The following is a 19,367-nucleotide window of genomic DNA, read 5'->3' as shown; positions in this document are numbered from 1 at the left end:
ACTAAACGGTCCTAATCTTTTCAATTCCGCCTCCCACAGAAATCTTCCCAGGCCTCTAATAATTTCCATTGATCTGTTGCCTGAGAATTTCAGTCCCCGCACTGCTTGAGCAGGAGTGATCAGAACAGTGAATTCATAATAATACCAATGATCAGATTTCTATCAGACTTTATCATAAATGTAAATGTATTAAACTGTTAACTCAGCTCTAATTTTAGCAGTTAGTTGTCGCAGTGATGAGTATCCTGGGAATGTAAGAAATTGAGAGGTACAAGGTCAGAGGGGACCGCGGAACTAATGTGATGTGATCTCCTGCATAAATGCAGGCCTTCAGACCTGTCAGTTCATTCAGCTCTCAGAACAGCCCAGCTTTGAGGAGAAAAACATCCTTGGCTGCAAAATTGCTGGTGCTGGTAAATCCTCCAGGGCCTGTGGTGATGCTGTTTACGGGCCCCTGTTAAAAACTGACGGCTGTGAGGTTTTGCCTGGCTCTGGTCTCCAGCCAGGAGACTTCTGGATGAGGATGAGGCAGATGCTGTCCTCCTCATGGCTGCCCTTGGCTGTCACTGCTGTCCTGTCAGTAATCATCTCATCCCAGCCCTGCCAAGTCATGGAGGAGCCTGACACACATTCAGGGAATCAGGGACCGGGGCTTCCTCTGCTCCCCTGCAAGGAAGAACGTTTCTGGGGTTTTCTGGGAGTCAGGGCTGTTTACCATTGTCCACATCCAGTGTTCTGCCCTTAATCCCTCCCCAGGCAATTCCTCCCCACAGTCAGACCATCCACTGCTCACAGACTGCCCAAGGCTCTCCTGGATGTCCCCGTGCCCTTGCTCCCTGGTGGAATGCAGGTGGGATCCATGGCATCACTGAGGGGATGGGTGAGGGTGAATCCACCTGAGCTGGCTGTGCTGGGCAGAGCCTTGCACTCCCAAAGCCGGAAAAGGATTGAGCCTACAGCAGCCTCCATCTCACCACACCAGGGACTTCCATGGCCAGATGAGGTGCAGCATCCTGTGGTGCAGCTGGACATTCACAAATCCGTAATAATACAATGAATAATCTGTGTGATAAATCAAATAGCATATAATAAATTAAATAAAATGAGAAGGCGATTTTTAAAAGGGTAAATAATAAATGTAATAAAGAATAAAAAGCAATTATAATACTTGGATGCCAAAAGAGTAAAAGAAAACCAAAAGGGCTCACAACATTAGGTGCTGTGTGACACCCAACACCAGAGACACCTCTTGGCCATGCTGCTGAGTCCTACAGGACCTTAGCCAGTTGTGGGGTAACTCCACTGTGCACCTACCCTGGGCTTTTGCCCAAATTGTGGCGCTGTTACCGACAGGATGACCACATGGCTGTGTGGAAACTGTCTTGAACACCGTCAGCTTTGCATTTCTTTTTCCAGCTGGATGTTTTAATGGCTCCTCTAAACACTTGTCTGGGCCATGGCTCTTCCTCCGTGGGCCACTGTATCGCATAATCCAGAAAGCACATCTCATTCCTTCAGCTCCCTGCTGGTCCTTCAGCTCCAGGTCCTTTCTGAGTTGTAAATTTGCCACTCAGATCTGTTTGCTGTCACCAGCAGATGGATGAGGGTGCTGCTGTCTCAGGGAAGCTGGGGTGGAACACTTGCAGATGCCTCCCAAGCAGCCTCTGCAGTGCAGTTCAGGCTCAGGAGGGGGAGATCCCGCCCCAGATCCCCCCTGAGTTCCCCAGAGAGGAACTCCCTTTGCTGATCACCATCTGTGCCCAGTGCTTTGGGTGTCCCTGGGGCTGTCCCTGCCCACTGCCCCGTGCTGGAGCTTTGGAAGGGCTGGGTTTGTACAGAGGCACTGTACTGTGAAGCCAGATTTTCGTTGAGGTCATTTATTTTTGCTGCCATTTCCTTAAGTTGGAAACTCTAGCTGAAGGACTGGTGGCAGTGCCCCCCAGTCCCTGCTGCCTGCCAGCTGTCCTGCCTGGGCCACAGTGCAGGATTTCCATCCATGGGCAGGCACAGACAGCATCCTCCTGCCAAGGGGCAGCCCTGCTGGCTGAAGTCACGTTCGTTTTGCTTCACATCTCCATTCCCCCCAGAGCCACCACACGAGTGACAGACAGTAGGAGGTGGGTGGATCTGCCTGGGTATTTTCATGGCACTAAGCAGCACAGAGCCTTGGTCCCCTGCAGACACTGAACTAAACAGGGAGGCATGAGCAAAATGATAAAAATGACAATTACAGCTCTTCAAGATCCAGCCACGCCGCTACAGTGCCCAGCCTGAGCAGCTCCAGAAGGGATCTCGTGTCTGCTCGCTCACTGCCTAGAGCCCTTTGGCTTGCCTATGGCACCTGCAGGTCCTGTCACACCTTGGGGTCCAGAGGAAAGGCAGCAGCCTCAGAGGCTCCTTCCTCTGACTGGGAGATCCCAGAGCTACCTGCATAGGACAGAGCTGAACGGGCACCACTTACAAAGTCCCAATGTTTTCATCACACCTGTGGGCAAGGTGAGGTTCTCTGGAACCTCACTGGAAGGTTTCTTCCCTCTCTGGGTTTGCCATGGCCAGCAGGAGCAGAGGGACAGGAGCTGGGAGCAATGGGCATAGTGAGAGTCAGCAGTGCCGTGGGCCCCGGGGAGTGTCAGGCCATCAGGGAGCCATGCCTGGCCTGTTTTGACATTTTCTCTTGCCAGACAATTAACTGAAGGGTAATTGGCTGTAATTGCTGCTCAGGGGTTTAATTACATCCCCCTCCTTCACCTCCACCCCGGAGACACGTGCAGGAAGCAGAAGGGTCACCGGGAGCATCCCCGTCCCGCAGGCTGCAGTTCCTCTCAATTATAACTTCAAAGGGCTCCCAGGAGCTTTGCAGCTCTCTCCTTTCCCAGAACAATTCCCTTTGCAATTGAAAATTAAACTCTTATCGGTGTGGTCAACCCCTTGCCATGCCTCCCATATCCCAGTTCTGCCCAGCACAACGCCCCAGTGCCCTTCTCTCCCTTCTCCTCGTTCAGCACTGCTGGATCAGAGGGAACCTGATCAGGCCCCTTTGCAAACTGCCTTTCTACCGACTAATTAAAACACTGATGAGATAAGTCAACATATTAATAATAATTATTATATCGTCTACTTTGATTTACAAAGTCAGACAGGGAACGATTTTGTTCAGACGCAGGGTATCTGAGGAGTTTGAACGGTGCCTTGGAAAAGCTGATTAGAACGGGAGCACCTTGAGTGCTGGGGGAAGACCCCCGTGCTGCCCATGACCTCCCCATCCACCAGCACCTTCTGTGCTGGCCCCTCAGTTTCCCCCTTGCTGCAAGGGGAAGCCAAGAGAGCTGCTGGGCACTGCCACCCAGGAGGTGCCCCAACACCTGTCACAGAGTCGCGGAATGTCCTGAGCTGGAGTCATCGAGTCCAACTCCAGGCCCTGTGCAGTCCCACCTGGTGTGCTCCTTGTTGGTGGGAACCAGGAAGGATCTTCAGAGGGGTTTGGAGCTCCCCATTCCTGCCCCTTTGCTCCTCAGAATGGGAAGGTATCCTGAGGCCCTGGGCACAATCAGCTCCTCCTTTCTCCTGTCCAGAGAGAGAACACTGTCAGAAAAGCATCAGGTCTGCTGGAGCCCTAGCTGAAAGCACAGACATGGCTTCCCAGCAGTATTTGTGCACCAAGAATGGGATTTCAGCCCTGGGACTGAGTTATTTGCAGAGCCATGCACACCAGGGGACTTTATTTGCCTGTGTCTGATCCTGCAGCCCAACAAGCAGTGCATGGCTGGGATGAGCCTCATCTGTCATGGAGCAGAGTTTCCCTTTGCCCTAAGCTGTAAAACCTCACCCACAGTCCAGGCTCTGCTGTGTCCTTGCTATTCCAGCCCCCTGCAGGTTCATCTCTTCTTCTTAGAGCACCAAGAGATATTGGGGCTCTCCCATAGGCCCAGGCCACGTCTCTGCTCTCCCTCACTTTGATGTTCTTGTTGTATCTCCTGGGTTTCTCTTCCAAGCTGGAGCCTCTACCGGGATCCAGGAATGCCAGCAAGTTACAACTAAAGCTGAGGTTAAATTAATTTTCTGAAGAAAAAAAAAAAAAAAAAAAGAAAAAAAAAAGAAAGAAGCGTAAGAACAGAACATTGGAAAATAAAGATTTAGACTGGTAATTGAGATAAAAGCTCATCTCCCAGTGCTTGTTCAGTAAATGCTGGGTTATTGCTAATTCCCCAGATGCTGGTCACTACCAGGAGTTAATCACCCGCAGTGAAGCTCAGGGTAGTTAACTGCCTGACAAATCCCTCCTTAGCCACAGCAGTGACTGATTTCATGGGGATTATCTCCATTAAGGCCTCCCATCTAATGATTTATAGCTGCAATAACGGCCTTCTCTTTTCTCTCCTCTCCCAGTGACAATGGTGCGAGGAGGTGCCATGGCACGCTGGGAAGGAAAATGCTGGATGTCTCAGTGGCCACAGAAGCTTTGCTGTGCCAGGCAGAGCTGGCAGCTGTCCCAGGGCTGGGGACACTCGTTCTTTGCGCTGTAAGGATGGTGGGAGGCTGAGCTGCTGCCTCAGGTCTGCTCCTCCTCCTTCTCCTCTGCTGTGCCACACAGGCCCGTGGAGATCTACAAGACCTTACTCAGCTGCCCAGATATCTGCTCTGTGCATCTCTTACCTTTCATAATCTGGCAATTTTTTTTTTTTTTTTTTTTAATGACTGGTGTTGACTTTAATTTAAACCATTAGGCAAACTCCTGGATGCAGATGCAATCACGCCGTCCCCCGGCGCGCGCGCGCTCGCCGCGTTAATTATGATGTCCTCATTTCCATCTCGCTGGGGGATCTTATCACACTGGTGGGGCCGAGCTGAGCTCTGCTTCCTAGAACCATTTCCACCTGTGAGCTGAGAGCCTGGGCTGTGCATGGTGCCTGCCTTCTTGAACCAGAGGTGCCCAGTGCCACAGACGTCCCCGTAGTGGTTTCCATATTTATTCCATATTCTTTTTCAAGTGAAAACCAAACTGTGTTAACCCATGGCACCCATCCTGCCCACAGAGCCTGGAACAGAAAAATCCCTCCAGTCATGGGGATTCCTGAAGCAGGTCCCTTCATCCCCCTTCTGGTACCTAAAAGGGCCTACAGAAAGGTTGGAGGGGGACTTTTTTGCAAGGTTAAGCAGTGATAGAATAAGGGAGAATGGCTTTAAGCTGAAGGAGGGAATATTTGTGTTGGATATTGGGAAAAAATTCTTCCCTGTGAAGGTGGTGAGCACAGGCTGCCCAGAGCAGCTGTGGTTGCCCCTGGATCCCTGGAAGTGTCCAAGGCCAGGCTGGACAGGGCTTGGAGCAGCCTGGGACAGTGGAAGGTGTCCCTGCAGGGGGTGGAACAAGGTGGTCACTTCCAACCCAAAGCATTCTCAGATTCTATGACCCCAAATGCCCTGACCTGGCCTGGGACCTTGGCTGCCCTGTGACACACCCTGGGAAGGTGAATCTGTGGCACCTGAGCCGCGAGCTCAGCTAGCCCACCTGCCCTGTTCTGAGGGCACTTTCCCTGCCAGGCCAAGTGTGGTATTTTGGGCTGGTCTCAGGCTGGGATCCCACAGGACCCTGGGACAGAGCTGACGGTGCAGCTGCTGTGCACGAAAAGCACCAAGTTTGAAAGAGTGCTGGTGCAAATGCAAACTCTCCAAATTCACCCCGGGGCTGGAGGCGTGGCTGATACCGACTGTTGCTGGTGCTTGGAGGTGGGCATTTATCTCCTGTTTATCTCATTTATCTCCCAGTATCCTGGAAGGATGCCGCCAGCTCTGGCCCTGCCACAGGCCTGTGAGGACAGCAAGTGAGCTGCACCTCCTCTGCCAGATTTGGGAGAGAAATGAATGCCTGGAGACCAAAACCAACCAGACGAGCTGGAGTGCTCGTTTTGGTGTGCACAACAACCTCACCTTTGCCTTGCCAGGCCCTCTTGGAGAGCCCTGACCTCCCAGGCCCTGCTGAGGGGAGCTGGCTGTGCGTGGCGGCGGGACGCCCTGCCCACCCCCACAGCTCGGCCCTCACCTCCTGCATCTCCTCCCGTGCGCGGCTCCGCTTCGCTTCCCCCGGGGGGAAACTCGGCAGGGGAGAGACAGGAGACAGATGTTGTGTTAATTTGTGCTCGATTAATTTCGACAGCGACTTCCAGCCCCTCGGAAGCAGCGCGGCAGCCGGAGCACCAGCGGGTGTGGGAGCGAGGAGCTGCCCGGTGCCTGGTGCTGCTCGCACACGCTGCCAGCGCCCCTGTGCCCCTGAGCAGGCAGCAGCACAGGGTCCTGGCTGTCACAGACCTCCGACAGGCTCATCCCTGCGCTGGGAAGCTGAGGGGTGCTGCCCTCATCCCTCCAGCCAAGCACACCCACGGCCTTGGCCCCTTTCTGTCGTTGTAGAGACGGCCACGCGCCTCAGAGTGCTTCGGTGAAATGTCACAAAGCTTCAAGCATCGGCTGGTTGTTATCTAAAAGTCCTTCACACCTTTTCTCCACAGCAATCCCACGTGCAGGTCCACACTGCTCTCAGGGCCTGGTCATTCATGCCAGCAGCCAGTCTGTAGATTCAGTGCCCCAACTCTTCTCCTCTCTTCCTTCTGCAGTTCTGGCTCGCTCCTACCTGTCCCTGTCATGGCCACCTAACCCTCTCTGTCCCTTGTGCAATATCTTACCCTTTCTATCCCTTGCACCACCTCCTGTCCCTTCCTCCTCACAGCACACCCAGCAAACTGCAAATAACCTCAACTGCCCACTCCTTACCAGCTAACTCACTCTTTTATCACCCTCATAGCTGTGCTGGCAAGGCTGTTCCTGCTCTTTGATAACACAGCTATATTAGGGGCAGGATTGCCTTTAGCACGATCTTCCCTCTGGGAAGCAAACCCAAATGGCCCTTCCTGCAACTGCTCTGGGAAAAAAATCTCCTCAGAGAAAAGCAGAGAAAACTGTTTATTTAACAAACAAAGTGCCCACAAGCATAAAGAGTGAATAATATGAAGCAATAAAACCTTTCACCACTCTGAGGAGAGATGGCAAATTGAGGAAGTCCTTGCTGTGGGTTGTAGCTCAGCTCTCCCAGTCCCGTATCAGTCACTCCAGCACTGGAAAATGCCATCCTGGGCTCCGGTGGGCTGCAGGTGTGAGCTCCCAGTGCTCTTCAGGATTTTAAGTCCAGAGGAGGGTTAAACAGTCCCAAGAAAAAGAAAAAACAGTCCAGGGAGCTTCTCTGCCTCAGCTAGCTAAAACTAACTAAAAGCACAGGAGATCCCTGTCCCGCTGTCTGTCTGTGCTGCAGACAGCACATTCCAGGAGCAGATTGTGGAGGAGTCAGAGCAGTTTCTGCAAACAAACCCCACACTTCTGCTTTACCCCCTTCACCCTTAGAACCAGTCCCAAAGGTACAGAACACAAGACAGAACAGATGATTGGGGATTCCATCATCACAAGGTCAGCCCAGGACACTGCCCAAATTAGTGCAGCTAACGAGTGCTCCTCATTTCCCTTTGCCCTGTGGCAGCAGTGACCTCCCATGCAGACACAGGCACAGAGGGGTGGGAGATGGCACACGCCCCTGCACGCGTCCCGCTCCTCCAGGGGCTGGGAACATCTGGAGTGACCCTTTTTCTCTGTCCTGCAGTGGGATTCCATCAATGAAATGGATGAGTTTTTCAGCCCCATCCACACCTACCAGGTCTGTAACGTCATGACCCCCAACCAGAACAACTGGCTCCGCACCAACTGGGTGCAGCGGGACGGAGCGCACCGGGTCTACGCGGAGATCAAGTTCACTCTGAGGGACTGTAACAGCATGCCAGGGGTGCTGGGCACCTGCAAGGAGACCTTCAACCTCTACTACATGGAGTCCGACCGGGACCTGGGCACCAGCACGCGAGAGAGCCAGTTCCTGAAGATCGACACGATCGCAGCAGACGAGAGCTTCACCAACGTGGACCTGGGAGTGCGGCGCCTGAAGCTGAACACAGAGGTGCGGGGCGTGGGGCCGCTGAGCAAGAGGGGCTTCTACCTGGCCTTCCAGGACATAGGTGCCTGCATTGCCATCGTCTCGGTGCGGGTGTACTACAAGAAGTGCCCGGCTACGGTGAGGAACCTGGCGTCCTTCTCCGAGGCTGTGACCGGGGCGGACTCGTCCTCCTTGGTGGAAGTGAGGGGAGAGTGCGTGGGCCACTCAGAGGAGAGGGACACCCCCAAAATGTACTGCAGTGCCGAGGGAGAGTGGTTGGTGCCCATCGGGAAGTGCGTGTGCAGTGCTGGCTATGAGGAGCAGCGAGATTCCTGCATGGGTGAGTCCCTAATTCTTGCCTGCAGTGCCTCAAGGGGAGGGGTGGCTGCAATGGGCTCTTGCCTCTTTGGGGAAGGGCTGAAGGCAGAAGCCTGCTCATGGAAACTGGGACAGCCGGCCTCTGTGGAGGCCCGGGGCTGTCTGTGCCTTTACTGGCTGGCTTCGTGCTTCCAAAACGCGTGGTTGGTATCACTGACAAACTCCCTGGGAGTTCCTGTGGCTCTGACAGGTCCTGGTGCACAGGGCATGGCTTTGGGATGGGGACTGGCTGGCATCAGGACAGGGGCTGCTCTGTCTCCATCTTTCTGTACCATGGATCCCAGTGCCCCCAGCAGCTCTGACTGGTGCTGAGATCTCTGATGTGCTCCGGCAAGGCGTTACTTGGCTTCTCCAAAACACCAGCTGCTGAAACGGGTTTAGAAGGGAGGAAAGCAAAAAGGAAAACACCGAGCTTTCATGGAACAAGGTCGTTATGTCCATCCCTCACCTCCTGGGGCTGCTGCAGAGCCTCTCATCCAGGGGTGTGGGGAGCCATCCCAGGGGCCCTCGGTGCCACTGGGCAGCCTCGAGCTGCCAGCTGAACAAACTGTGATAAGGGAGTGGGGTGACCAGCAGCAGGCACAGGGAGGTGTGTGTACAGAGCACGGGCTCCCCAGGAGAGCCCTCCACACGGATTTGTTTGCTCTCTCTTTCTTCGTGGGATGCGTGGAGGGGGAGCAGCACAAATACGAGTGCGGGGCCTTTGTTTGAGTTTGGTGGTCACGTCAAGTGGAGGGAGCATTTGTCTTAGGGAGACTTGACTCAAGGTTAGGACGTCCGACACCAGACTGGGATGGATGCTGGGGCTGCTGGGACCCACGCTGGCTCCTGCAGGTCTCCAGCTGCAGAGTGGGAAGGATGGGCAGAATAAATGCTTTTTTCTGAAACTCCTCCTGTCTGTGACAGTCGGTTTGGAAGTTGTCCTGGGATAGATCTAATAACTCAGTAAAGGTCTTCCATCCTGTTAAAGAGTCGGTGCAAGATGGATGTGGAGCCAGGCGTGTGCTGCTGCAGGAGGGGGCACTGGCACTGGCCTCCTGGCTGGCTGTGCCAGCCCCACCACTGCAAGGAGCTGCAAGTTGGCTCAGCCAGACCAAACAGCCCTTCCTTGTATTCCCCTCCATCAGTCCTGCACTGCACGCTCTGCCCCGGGACATTCCCAGCCCAAAGCTGAGCAAGGCTGTGGCATTGCTGCTGGGCTCTGCCTGCCTCGTTTTCGTGTGATTCCTTGGATTCCTTCTCTCCTGGCAGGAAAGCTGTGGCAGAGCCCCTTCTCTGCCCTCCTGCCCATTTCTGGTGGGATTGCTCCTACCACAGGCACGGCACGGGAGGACGCCTGGTCCAGCACATGTCCCCAGGCACGGGCCCAGCAAAGTCTCTGGTAAAACTCTCTAAGCCTTGTGGCATCAGAAACAGGACAGAAATGTCACGGGACTTTCTCTGACCTCAGTGTTGTCTCCTGCCTTCCCTGTTCCATTTTTCTGGCTCCAGCACAGTTTGATGAGCCGACGTCGAGAGAACAGGGGCAGCACCACCCTCCCTGCATCTCCTTTGGTGGGGCAGCAGGCCATACATTTACACGTGAAGGCAAACAGATGCAAATCTCTAATCTTGTGCCTGATTGGGGCAGAGTTCATTTTTCAGGCTGAAAAGTGCCTTTTGGGGATGATTTATAAGCCCGGCGGATCTGTTGGGGTTGGAAATTAGCCGTTTTAATTGTCAGGCAGACAAAAGCAGGATTCCAGCAGCTGTCGCCCCAGCAATTTTTCATTCTCGGTCACAGGGATGAGATGATATAAATCACTCCTTGTGGCCCTAATAATCTTTCTATAAATATCAGGGAAATTCATTTTTTTGCTTGGGGAGAGGAGGTGTGGAGCAGGAGAAATTAGAGAATATACTTTGCCTCTATGGCAGTGTTTAAAATATGATTCCAAATTAATTTCCTTCTGCCTTTCACAGCCGGACGCCTTATTTGTCAAAGCTAAAGATATTTGAACAGCGGAGGTTTCTCCCCCTCCTTTTTAACATTCATTTTTCTAAGGGCCTGCCAGACTGTTGGTAGACAGCTCAGGAAACCGGACCATAGCCAGAGCTCTTCCCAACCCTTCAGAGAAGAAGTGAGGCAGTGCCACAGACCTGGGAAGGGAGGGGTGAGGTGAGGTGGGACGTGGTGAAAGATGTGTAGGAACATCAGGATCCCCTCTGCCTCTCATCCCAGACAGTACCTTACTGGGCAGAAGTGGGATTTGAGCTGCAATTCCTGCAGTTGATGTTGAATTCTTTCCGGAATTCCTTCCATCTGTTGATGGCAACCTGGGGTCTGCTGGCTCCTCACCTTCCCAGCATTTAGTCCCACAGAGCATCTTGTGCCACAGCCACCCCAAGGATAAAGCCCCTCCTGGCACAGCACGGCCCACTTGTTTTTCCCTCTGTTTTCAAGGTTCTGAAGGACTTTTCTTCCCTCACCCAGAGCCTCGAACTGCTCTTTCCTCCTTGAAATGCAACAGTCCACACATGACACATTAACATCTCTTACACACAGCAAATAGCAACTGCTCTGCCTAAACAGCAGAACAAGCAAGAGCAGGAGGGAAAAGGATCTGTCCCGACAATTTATCAGATAAGGAGACAATCAGCATAATTCCCCTTATTGATATGCAGCTGCTGTGCAGGACAAATATGACACATTTCAATAAGGTCAGTGCAATTAGAGGGATGGGAAAGGGGAGCCTGGTTGTGCTTCAGTGGACAGGGAAGGGCACAAATCCACCTCCCCAAAGGCTGGGACACCAGTACCCTGTCCTGTGTGTGGATGGATGGAGAGGTGGACACAGAGGCTCAGGCAGGTGGGGACAGTGGCTCTTCAGCCACATCCCTCCTGCCAGTCCTGGTCAGCCCCTCTTGGGGCGGGCTGCCAGGCTCCTGAGCCACCAGGACCTTGGCTTTTGGTTGTGGTGCTTGGTGGATAGACCTTGGTCCTTGGACCATGTAAATCCATGGTCCTTTCATCGGGGTCCTCCCTTTTGAGTCAAATCTGAATTATTTCTTGGGCTGCATCTCTCACCAGCTGTCAGTGAGGAAGAACTTCGAGTTGGGCTAAAACTTGTTCAGCTGCTCCCAGGTTGTACACACAGAAGGAGTTGGTTTGGAGCATCAGTGCTATGGCTGCTCCCTGTGAGTTGACACAAACCCATCCAGCACCCAGCCGTGGAGCACAGAATCTCCCAGGAAGGGTTTTTGTTAATAAACAAGTGGAAGAGAGGGCAGGACCTCTTCCCCGTTGTCAGAGCGGGTGGAGGAGCCTTTGGCAAAAATTCCACTCCCAAAGAGCTTCTTTGTTGAATATCCATGGCTTTCAGGAGCCGTTTCTGAAGTTTGGGAACAGGCATCCTATCCTCTGGGTGTTCTGGTTGCTCTGGCTGCTTTCCCTCTGCTGTTGTTGGGACCTTCAGTTCAGCTGTTCCCTTTGGATGGAAAGCGGTGATGAGGGAGCAGGAACTGAGCAGTTCCTAACTCCTGCTCCAGCAGCCCCTCTGCACATGAGGATGGGTGTTCGTAGCCTGAGTGAGAGCAGCCACCAAACACCGGTCTGCCGTGTGTGGCTGAACGAGGGTCTGACCCTGGTTAGGCTTCACCCAGCTCTGCTTCAGCAAGAAAATGGCTTTTTTTTCCTCTGGACAAGAGAAGAGCAGGACACTGCCACTGCTGGGACCCTTTCCCATCCAGCCTCCAAAATGAAAAAGAGGTGGGAATAGACAAAGGACTGCTGAGCTCTCTCGTGCCTCCTCTGGGACACAGCTGGTGGAAATGGATCTGGAGAGTCTGGTTAGCAATCTGGAAGCCAGTTAATTTTTTCCAGTTGGTGGGATTCATGCTGATGAACCAATCAACAGATTTAATGTACCTTAAACCTTCCTTGTGGGCAACTTTAATTGAGCAATTAAGGCACCACGGCATTGCTAATTAAGAGGAGAAAATACCCAGCTTGGTAATTATGTGCTTGTGAATACAGTTTTGTGTCCATGGACATTTATGAAGAAAGTCCCACACCTGGCGGGGCAAGGGGGGAGCAGAGCTGTGTCAGAGGAGGGGAAACCCCATCCAGCTGCGCCCCATGACCTGTGCTGGGGGCAAAGCCTGGCACAGGGGCAGGGAAAGCCTTGGAAACACCTGGAAAAACGTCCCAGGTGAAGCCACTGGATGCGGCTTGGAGCAGCCTGGTCTAGTGGAAGGTGTCCCTGCCACAGGTGGAATGAGAGGATTTGAGATCCCTTCCAACCCAAACCTTTTGGAGATTCCATGATGCTGTGAGAATTGCCCTGTTATTGCAGCTCCGAGCAAACGTCTTGGGAGACGTTTCAGTTTCCTTGGTGTGGATTTCAAGAGGAATTTCTGTGCAAGTCGCAGCACATGTCAGAATGCTAGAAACTTAGATTTAAGATTTAGTGTATAGTAGTACATGTGAGTTGAGATGGAGGATTTGGGGTGTTGTGTCAGTCCTTCTTCTTGTCCTTCTTCTTGTCCTTCTTCTTGTCCTTTTTCTTCATGGTTTCGGGTGGTTTTCTGTAATTGGGTGGAAAAGGTCCACATTGTGCACCTTGGGTGGTCATTATTGGGTCAAAAGTATAAATAGTATAGGTGTCATCTTGTTTTTGGGGGATTATCACTTAAATAACCTTGGGCAGAGTTAGAAGGACTCCATTTTACCTTCATTTTCTGAGAGCTCACTGTGCATGAGCCTGTAAATGCTGCAAATAGATAAGATATAATAAACATTCCAAGATATAATAAACATTCCAAGATACAATAAACATTCCAAGTCCGAACTCAGAGCTTGGTATTTCCCGAGTATTGTTCATCCTGACCTCAGCAGAGAAGAAATGAAGCCAAAACCTTTACAGGCACACCCATGGCAAGTCCCAGCCACGGCCTCATCTGCTTGCAGCATCCCCTGCCTGCTGCCCAGGCTGTGCCACTCAGAGCTGGTGGCACCAATGCCCTGGGTGTCCCCCACAGAGGGGTTCTGCCCTGAGTGTACCAAGCCAAAGCTTCCAAGGGCAGGAGCAGTTCCAAAGTGGTGCTGTGGGAGTTATGCGAAAGTCTTTTCTGTGATGCCAGACGAGGGAATCAAAAAAAAGTCAGTGGCTGGCAAGATTTTCATTGTGGTTTGCAAGGCCCCTCAGCTGCTGTGTAAAATACAGGGAATACTGGCTGATGAGGTTGTGTCACCTCCTGGTTATCCCAAAGCTCTGCATCCTCCCAAAGAAAGAAAGAAAGAAAAAACCAGTTTGTCTTCCAAGATACATAAGCTGTAACTATCTAGGAACACTGAATCACAGAAAGGTTTGGGCTGGGAGGGACCTTAAAGCTCAACTCCTTCCACGCCCTGCCATGGCAGGGACACCTCCCACTGTGCCAGGGTGCTCCAAGCCCCATCCAGCCTGGCCTTGGACACTTCCAGGGATCCAGGGGCAGCCTCAGCTGCTCTGGGCACCCTGTGCCAGGGCCTGCCCACCCTCACGGGGAAGAATTTCTCCCAATATCCCATCTAAACCTGCTCTCTTTCCTTTTACATCAGGAAAGGCTTCTTCCCCCAAAAGCCAGAACCCCAGCACCTAAACCCATTGATTTATTTCTCTGCAAAGGAACAAACAAAAAGGATGGAGGTGTCTGCAGAGCACCACTGTGTCTCACCAACACAACACTGTGGGGTTTGTCCTTGGCTGAATGTTTTGTGTGACACTTTTTCCTCTTGAGTTTCCTGTGCTTCAGCGCTGACAGAAATGAAGGGTGAGAATGATAGCAAGCTGGAGTTCAGGGTAGTGATGGGGATTAATCAAATTTTATTTGTGCTTAGCAGGTCTCTGTGGCCCTCTGAGAAGTGGTGAAGAGCAGCTGGGCTGTGATGGATAAAGACATTCACCAGTTAGGGAATGTGGGGTTTTTTTGGGGGGGTTGGGTTTGTGTTGGTTTTTTTGTTGTTTTTTTTTTTTGGGGGGGGGGGGTGGTTTAGTTGTTGTTGTTGTTGTTGTTGGGTTGTTTTCTTTTTGTTGGGAGGGGTTTTGGGTTTTGGTTTTGGGGTTTGTTGTTGTTCTTTGTGGGGTTTTTGGGTGTTTTTTGTTTGTTGGTTTGGGGTTTTTTGTTTGTTGGATTTTTTTTTTCTGGGGCGGGGTGGGGGTTTGGGGATTTTTGTTTTGAACTCTCCCAACAGAACTTGGCCGCCTTTGGGTGGTGAACACAGGTTGTTGCTCTGGATTTCCAGTGTGCAGGTGCCTGGGAAGCTGTTGTTGGGGGGTTCAGACGCAGACCACAAGGAAGACCTGGGGATAGTGAAACACACAGGGATCTCAAATTCCGCACCAGCACACTCAAGCTTGGTGGGATTACCTTGCATGGAGAAGATTTTCCTCATCCCACAGAGCAGTAGGGCCCTGCCAGAAACTTGTTCTGCCCTTGGCAGGAGCTGCAGATGCCACTCATGGCACTGTTTGTGTGAGGGCTTCTTCCCCTGCTGAAAACAAGCTGCTGCTGCTGACACTTCTCCAGGAAGGAGAAAGGGATCCAAAGGCTGGTGGAGCTCAGCTGTGCTGGCCCTGGGATGTCTGGGCACCCTCATTTTACAGCTCAGCCCCTCTCCACATGCACAGCCATATGGATGTGCTGAGAGGGTTCACACACCCTCCCCAAACTGCATTCCAGCCCCTGCCAGGGATGGGATGGAGTTCTGGGTGTTCTGGGTGTCCTTTCCTCTTTCGTCGCAGCAGGGACACAGAGCTACCTGCAGCACTGTCACCTTCAGGGGTGTCCCATTCAGCCCCACGCCTTCCTCCACACTCTTCTGGGTTTGGTGAAATCTGTGGGGGTTTTGCTTTTTTTTTCAGAAGCTTTAGATGCTTCTGTCTAAAACTCTTTGGCAAGACTGAATTTAGGAAAGAGCTTTTTTTTCTAATTTTGGCACTAGGCTGCCTGTTTCCATCCTGCTCCAGCAAGCTGTAGCATTTCCCTGGATAAGCTTTCTAAAAAAGCCTCTTCTCTGAGCGTGCCAGGCTGTCTCACCTACACAAGTCTGCACAGCATCCCCTCCACTCCCACAGAACAATGTCTGCACCAGGCAGCAGAGCAGCGCTCGTAGCAAACTGCGATTTGGGTGTTTCCTGCTTTTATTTTTTTCTTATATTAAGATGTGAGGAAGAGCAGAAGAGAGTTGGTTGTGTGTCCAGCAGCACTGAAATCAGGCTGAACGGGGATGTGAGCAGCCTGGTGTAGTGGAAGGTGTCCCTGCTCAGGGCAGGGGAGCTGGATGATCTTTGAGGTCCCTTCCAAATCAAATCAAACCGTTCTGGGATTCTGGATTTCTAAGGCTAGAGGTGTGATTCTAGGTGATTCTGTGACTCCAAGACCTGCTGAATTTTCTATGGCAGCATCATGCAGATTTCCAGCTTGGGATGCAGCCAGTCTGTACAGCCGTGGTTCCAGTTTTCCCAGCACTACAGGTGGAATTACTCCACTTGGAAGGGCAGGACCCTACTAAATACAACTGGTGGCAGTGAAATCTGGGTGTTAGCAAGAAGGATGCAGGGTGTCCTGTGCTGTGTGTGCCTTTTGCTGAGTGCCCCAAGCACAGGGGCAAAAAAGTCCTCCTGTTCCCCCCTCTAAAAGACTCGGGGGTGCAAGGGGGTGTGAAGAGGGTTAATTGTGGAAGAAGGGCCAAGAAGTGGGGAAGTGATGTGAAGTGGAGTCTGGGGTGATAGGAGACAAGTTCAGGGGTGTGTAGTGGTGTGATGGGTTGTGTTGGGGCTGGGAAGAGCTGTGAATTGTGCAAGGTGGCAGTGGGGCTGTGGACAGGCTGATGTGGGGCCACAGGTGACCAGGGCTCAGGCAGAGAGGGGACAAGCAGCACAAGGAAGGTGTGTGAGCACCAGCAGAGCTGTGGGGTGAGGCATGACCTCAGGACCAGGAGGTTACTGAGAGCACCAGCCCAGCCAGGCCCCTAAACTCCCCCCAGGCCACTGAACAGCCCCAAGCCCGAGCTGACCTGGGATTGCAGGGAAACGGGAGCACAGCCCTGCTAAACCAGAAGATTTTGGGCAATGAGGTAAATGCCTCATTTTATGACATGACTGAGAATAGCCTGCTTCTGTTTCAGTGTCTGTGTCATATGGGAGCTGAGATTTGAGGCATCATGCTGAAACTGGATTGAAAGGAGGCTGGGATTTTCTGTGCTGGCATGTGCAGCCTGGGGGGCTCTGGGACTGGTGCCTGTCTCTGGTTGTCACGGTGGCTGTGACACCTTTATTTCCATCTCTATCTCTTCCCAGCATGGCCAAAGGGAGACACATGACTGCTCTTCTGCTGCTGGCACGTGCCCAGGCCTGTCGAAGGGTCAGGAAGGGGGGGGGAAATTGGTGGCACCAGTGTCACAGAGCTGCCCCATGTCACCCTCAGCCATGCCCTCACCCTGGGCATGCCCTCACCTCCTGTGCTGAGGACAGAGCCAGGAGAGAGTGCCGTGGGGGCAGTGCTTGCATTTGCAGGCCCACTGGAGCAGCCCTGGGTGGTCCCACCAGGGCCACCTGCAGTACCCTGCTCCCAAGCAGCCACTTGAGAGGGAGAGCAGCAGCTCGTTCCCTGCGAGCGTATCCTTGACAGGTCCATCCATCATCTCTTGAGCTCTGCCAGCTTATTAGCAGATGTTGTCCTGTCCCCAGAGGATGGAGAGGGAGTGAAACAAATGGACTGAACTCCAGATGTCTGGCACATCCCTCCAGGTTCACTGTTCCTGAGACAAACCTGCTGCTCCGGGGTCCTTTGGGCAGGTGATGCATGAGGGTGAGGCTGGTGGGCTGGGAAAACAGGCGAGGTGCGCAGTGCAGGGTGGTGGAACCAGAGGGAGCCCCATGAGATAGACACAGGCAGGTCTGGGGTGATCACTGGGGACTCACCTGTGCCATAGGTGCACTGTCAGATGTGCTCTGCCAAGCACAAGTTCAGTGCTGGGTTTTGTGGGCTCTGCTGGTGACACTAGGATCACACAGGTGTCTGGGCTACAGGGAAAGTGTAAGCGTGCAAGTCTTGAGCTGAGTGGCAGGTGAGGGGCTGCCCCTGTCCCATGTGCGCTGCAAAACCTCCCCGTGCATGTGAGATCCAACTGCAGGGACAGGCAAGTGGGGGCTGGAACACCAAACCCACCCTGTGCATGTGAGATCAAACTGCGGGGACAGGCAGGTGGGGCTGGAACACCAAACCCACCCTGTGCATGTGAGATCCAACTGCAGGGACAGGCAGGTGGGGCTGGAACTGCAAAATCACCCTGTGCATGTGAGATCCAACTGCAGGGACAGGCAGCCAGGGCTGGAACTGCAAAATCACCCTGTGCATGTGAGATCCAACTGCAGGGACAGGCAGGTGGGGCTGGAACACCAAACCCACCCTGTGCATGTGAGATCCAACTGCAGGGACAGACAACCATGGCTGGAACACCAAACCCACCCTGTGCATGTGAGATCCAACTGCAGGGACAGGCAGCCAGGACTGGAACTGCAAACTCACCCTGTGCATGTGAGATCAAACTGCAGGGACAGACAACCATGGCTGGAACACCAAACCCACCCTGTGCATGTGAGATCAAACTGCAGGGACAGGCAGCCAGGGCTGGAACTGCAAAATCACCCTGTGCATGTGAGATCAAACTGCGGGGACAGGCAGCCAGGGCTGGCTGTTACCAGGGGTGGCACTGGGGACACAGCAGCGCTCCTGGTGGCTCACAAAGAGGCAGGACCTGAGATCCTCACACTCAGAGCAAGGGTGTCAATCACATAAAACAACGGGAATAAAAGAAACCCTCACCTTCCCCTGGGCTCCAGGGAGGGCACTTCTGGCAGGTGGCTATAGTTTGACTGCCGTGGAGACAGCAGTACATCCACTCTGCAGCTCTCTGCTGGGTGGCTGCAGATTTGGGAGGCTTCTGTGTGTGCCACAACCACGGCTGTGGAGCCCAGTGCGTCTTAGACTTGGTGCATTTGATTGACTTTTTCCTGCTGGTCACTTCTCTGCTCTTTGCTCTTCCCAGAGCTAACCTGGGAGGTCCTGGTCTTCCACATGTCACTGGCATGGCATGAGAGAGCTCAGTCCAGAGCAGGACATGCCTGGCATCCTGTACTGAGGGCATCTCATACCATATGCAGGCTTGCGCTGGTGCCCTCTCCTGTGGCTGTGAAAGGTTTTGCACGTGTGTCCTGCTTCCCTCTAAGGTGGGCTCTGAGACACTCAGAGGTCTCTAAAGTGCCCTCCAAAGTGGGCTCTGAGACACTCAGAGCAGTGCCTGTCCCAGCCCCAGGTGCTCCCCAGCCCTCCCTGCGTGCTCATGCTGTCCACGTGCCAGGAGCTGGCTCCCGATGGCTCTGCCCCGGTGCACAAATTCACCTGCAATTTGTCATTTAGTATAATTTTCCCCTTGAGTGCATCTAAAATAATTGTGACTCGTTGCTACAGGTAATTAATGGGTTTTTTTACAGCATTAAATGCTAAGTGATTACAATTGCTCTGCGCAAATCTGCTGTGCTCCATGTTCCCATCCTGCCTGCTGCCTGTCTCTCCCTACCTGAGGTAGCACTGATTTCTCTGCCCTTAATTAAATAGTGGTGGAGGGAACCACTTCAGTGCCTCTGGAATCACAAGTCTGGTTGCTGCATGATGGTGGTTTGCAGGTACAAGGGACATTCCCACCAGTTAAAGGCAGCAATTCCTGACCTGCACCTGCCCAGACTGGGGCTGTCCCATTGCTCAGCTCCCAGCTGTGCTCATGCAGTGTTTTCATCCTTTCCCACACTGAAAACAACAGGGAATTTTTCTTTCTTCTGATTTATTTTGGAGTTTGGTTGGGTTTTTGGTGGTTTTTTTTTTTTCACCAGCTCTCTTGCTTTGTCTCCATCTGAGAACGGGGTGTATCTGTGCTCATCTCTGCCTTACACCCAAAACCAGTGGGCTGCAGACTGGAGGGTGCTGCATCGGGGCAGAGTCTCTG

At 52.9% G+C, this 19,367-nt stretch overlaps 1 protein-coding gene across 1 annotated transcript in view; it reads left to right on the top strand.

Annotated features, from left to right (window-relative positions):
• The window catches only part of EPHA8 (EPH receptor A8), a 56,151-nt gene that overhangs the window by 14,805 nt on the left and 21,979 nt on the right, over positions 1–19,367 (top strand). Inside the window, exon 3 of the mRNA XM_040084628.1 lies at positions 7,640–8,303. Within this exon, the coding sequence (XP_039940562.1) occupies positions 7,640–8,303 (664 nt within the window). The remainder of the gene's footprint in view (positions 1–7,639; positions 8,304–19,367) is intronic.

Source organism: Hirundo rustica, chromosome 22 (assembly GCF_015227805.2).
Source record: "Hirundo rustica isolate bHirRus1 chromosome 22, bHirRus1.pri.v3, whole genome shotgun sequence".
NCBI classification, from domain to species: domain Eukaryota; kingdom Metazoa; phylum Chordata; class Aves; order Passeriformes; family Hirundinidae; genus Hirundo; species Hirundo rustica.
The sequence above is the reverse complement of the archived record's forward strand: the minus strand, read 5'-3'. Positions and strand labels throughout refer to the sequence as shown.